This window comes from Styela clava, chromosome 12 (assembly GCF_964204865.1).
Source record: "Styela clava chromosome 12, kaStyClav1.hap1.2, whole genome shotgun sequence".
Classification (NCBI taxonomy): domain Eukaryota; kingdom Metazoa; phylum Chordata; class Ascidiacea; order Stolidobranchia; family Styelidae; genus Styela; species Styela clava.
The window spans coordinates 15106514-15110039 of record NC_135261.1 but is presented as its reverse complement, the minus strand read 5'-3'; the positions used below and the strand labels follow the sequence as shown (position 1 = coordinate 15110039).

The 3526-nt window shown below is 35.3% G+C and overlaps 1 protein-coding gene across 2 annotated transcripts; it reads right to left on the bottom strand.

Moving 5' to 3' along the window:
- On the bottom strand, positions 1 to 2250 carry LOC144430367 (uncharacterized). 2 transcript variants are annotated; one of them, XM_078118281.1, is made up of 5 exons: positions 2173 to 2250; positions 1693 to 1782; positions 970 to 1179; positions 662 to 850; positions 1 to 105 (listed from the first exon to the last, which is right to left on the bottom strand). In XM_078118281.1, the coding sequence occupies exons 2-5, from the start codon at positions 1742 to 1744 to the stop codon at positions 50 to 52; spliced, it is 507 nt and encodes a 168-aa protein (XP_077974407.1). In that variant the 5' UTR covers positions 1745 to 1782; positions 2173 to 2250; the 3' UTR covers positions 1 to 49. The 2 variants fall into 2 exon arrangements, with proteins under 2 accessions (XP_077974407.1, XP_077974408.1); XM_078118282.1 differs by lacking the exon at positions 2173 to 2250 and having other exon boundaries at positions 1693 to 1808.
- Between the last annotated feature and the right edge of the window lie 1276 nt (positions 2251 to 3526).

The following is a 3526-nucleotide window of genomic DNA, read 5'->3' as shown; positions in this document are numbered from 1 at the left end:
ATAATACAGCGGAAAGTGTTGAACTGTCATCTGCTGGGAGCTATGATAGCTATGAGAACACGCAATCAAATATAGCCTTTTCTGTAGTCGGACAATCGTCAACCGCTAGAGCATTTACAGTTGGTAAGATATTTTTGTAAATTTTAAGCAACATTTGAACATAATATTTTCCAGAATTTGAATAAGTTACTTTAGAAGTATTTTAATTTGTATGAATTTAGTGTATTGAAAATCAGTTTTAACTTTGCTTTATATCTAAAGGCAGTTTTGAAAATTTTCGCAAACGGAGTAGAATATTTCAATTGCACGTACATCCGAATTTACTATATGCAACAAGGTCATAAAACATTTTTTGGTACTCCAGAAGTATGTGCACAAAGATGGCGGACACCGGAACGTAGTATGTGTACTAGGTTGGAGGTGGGCCATAATTTAAGGTACAACTACTACGGGAGTCACTTGGCTAGTCCCCGCACTCGTAGTATAACTGAAATTAGGAAAATTGGAATAAAATTATGGCCTAACGCTAATCTGCTACACTACTACGTTACGGTGTCAGCCATCTTGGTGCACATACTTCTGAAGCAGCCATTTTTAAAATGTGGGATTGACGATATACTTGAGCTATTGAAATAAATACTTTCTTCAAATATTTTCTCACCTTTTAAACATGGTTCTGTTACGTAATGTATCTCGACTCCATTTTCTGAACCCTTTTCGTATACGATTGATGCGATTATATCAAAATTGTATATTTCCGCAACTTCACAGCCAGATATGAGGACCTCGTCATTATGACAGTTATCATAACAGACTTCAGAGGCAGTTTTGAGTTCAACTGTTCCAAGTTCTGTGAAATTACATTCTTTTTCATAATACAGTATTAAATAGAATATCAGGGCAAAATTTCAAAAACAAGACGGTAGGCGAAAAGCGGAGATTCAATATATATATAAAGATTTTACTTACTGATACTCCCCCTCTGCTCGGGTTGACTATGTCGGCTAGGTTCTTCTAAATATCGTATATCTAATTTAACCTTGAAATTTGGAAAAGGTGTAGGATGTATTGTCCAGTAACATTCATTCAAGTTCGATGCATTAGTGAGTATCCCGGTCTCGTATGGTACAATAATATGTGGTGAAGAGCTGCAAGCATGTCTATTTTCGTCGGTTGCCACTGAAAATGCAAGCCCACATGTTCTCAGCAATGGAGAACCAGGCTGTGTGACAAGTGTATTTTTTGTTACCACAGATTGGCAAAAAACTTCAATTTTTTCAACTACCAAGGGATGTGCATTTGTGTAGTTTATTCTAATGATATTATCAGACCGAAAGCGTGAAAAATAGGTCTGTCATGTAACTATACCGGTTGCCAACAATATCTTCCCAATATTATTCTATTAATGTTTTATATTTACATTGGTTGAAACTTGATAAATATTTGTGGATGAGAATTTAATCGACTTCAGTTGAATTCAAATCGTTATAACGAAATCCATGCCGATTAGACGTTTAAAGGAAAGTTGCAAGCCAAATAGCTTCTGAATTAGATAGCTGTACTTGTTTATTTAAGTAGCTAACAAGCTAACTTCTTTCAAACATATGCTAGCACAATTACCATGCAACATTAATTTATACAACAAAAACGATTCTAAAATATCAAAATATTTATATAAAACAATACACTTACCTGAAGTAACTAATAATGACGAAACAGCAAAAATCAGAGCAAAGTCAGGCATAATTATAAACGTACAAATTTTAACGCTGCTGTAGAGCGCTAAATAAAAATTTATTGATTAGTAAAAGATTTTTTTGTCGATCATACTTGATCAACTTCATTACAATTATATGTTCATTGATAGCTTATGCTTCCACGAATTACGCATTGCATGATTCCTCGATAAAAACACGTGATGCGACTTACTACACATCCTGTTTCGTTTTGCGACGAATTTTGTTGGATGTTATGAAAGTGAGTCATGTCAGACAAGAATATATATTGAATATTACTTTAAAATTATTTATATTACTTTTAACATATTTTTCAGTTTCAGAATGTTTTTGATAATATATTTCAAAGTGATCTCTCATCCATGGCATTATTGTATGTTGTAGGTTTTTTTTGAAGGCTTGGAATTGGCATAGCATTCTATAAACATAGGCTTACCATACGTCCCGATTTAGGCGGGGCAGTCCCACTTTTCAACGTCTTGTCCCGTAGTCCCGGCCGGTCAGTCAAAAGTCCCGCTTTGCTGTCCAGCCAGCCATAATACACGGACCCCCCCCCTAAAATTAATAGCGGATAATTGCTACACTCTTAAGCCAAAGGGCGTTTAGCGTCAACGTAAATTCCTTTATTTTTCGAACTGGAACCGATATTTGAGAGACAGCGCAACGAGACAGCTTTTACATTTTATGCAACTCAAACGGTAAAGAATTTGAGCTATGAAGGTTTTAGTCAGAATAAGTATTTGAACAACCGAATAGATATGATGAGTAATCACCAATGTTAAAATGGAAAGTTTTCACAAATCTTCTCTTTTTCTTGCATGTAACATATTAATCAATTTATAGAAAATCATTCTAATGATTTTCTTCACTTTAATAGAAAAAAATGAGCCTGTTGCAATCATAATTGTTTAAATGTTTCTATCGCCTGATCTGTTCAGGCTGAAACCTTGGCGATGAGGATTCGGACGAGAATATGGTCAATGTGATATTGACGCTATCATAAAAAATGAGAGCAATTCTTATTTTACTATCCAGCTGGATGTTAGTGAGTTTTATTGTCTACTCCACCATGTTCAATATCGAAAAGTAGGCAAACGGCAATTTTTTCAGTAGAAGACTTCTGTAGATTCTTTTTGCGATCGTTCAGGGCGTCTTCATTCAGAATTCTTGATCACGCAAGTATACATATAGGCACCTCGGGGTGCAAACTTTTCATGTTTATGCAATTCATTCCATACTGTTGCAAAGATATTTCACTCGATCACGATTTACCTTGTTTATTTCTTCTTATAGGCGGGACAAAGAATGATTTACGAAAAAAAAATGCAAGAAACTGTATTAATTTCTTTAGTTGGGGAATAATTGCGATGGTTACTTCAGAATTGGGTCTAGTTATAAATATGGGTATACATTATACATTATATTTTATCTCCAAGAGCCGATATCACAAGAGCGTGTAATGATTAAAAACAACAAAAGAGCTCTGCTCAAATATATGTACACGAAAGGCGAGAACAAATATTTTATCATTAATTCCCCGAAAATCTTATACGGTAAATCTTAACCAGTATCCATATCGGGAGGCGGACAACTCGACTACACGGACAACTCATCACAGACAACTCTTCTACCCAGACTAGCGATAACGAAAGAGGGACTGTCATAGCTTTTCCAGGTCCTGTGACAATGATTCATTTTTCATGATTCAGTTTCAACGTGAATTGAAATACCAACTGATCCGAGTCACTTCTGTATTACCAGATCAGGTATCACAGTCTACCGTTCCCCAT

Excerpts from the sequence above, each read along its gene's own strand:
- LOC144430367 (XM_078118281.1), bottom strand. The coding sequence starts at position 1,744 with ATGCCTGACTTTGCTCTGATTTTTGCTGTTTCGTCATTATTAGTTACT. Across the intron at positions 1,180-1,692 it reads GTCATTATTAGTTACTTCAG|TGGCAACCGACGAAAATAGA; the intron begins GTAAGTGTATTG and ends TTGCATTTTCAG. Across the intron at positions 851-969 it reads CGAGCAGAGGGGGAGTATCA|AACTTGGAACAGTTGAACTC; the intron begins GTAAGTAAAATC and ends GTAATTTCACAG.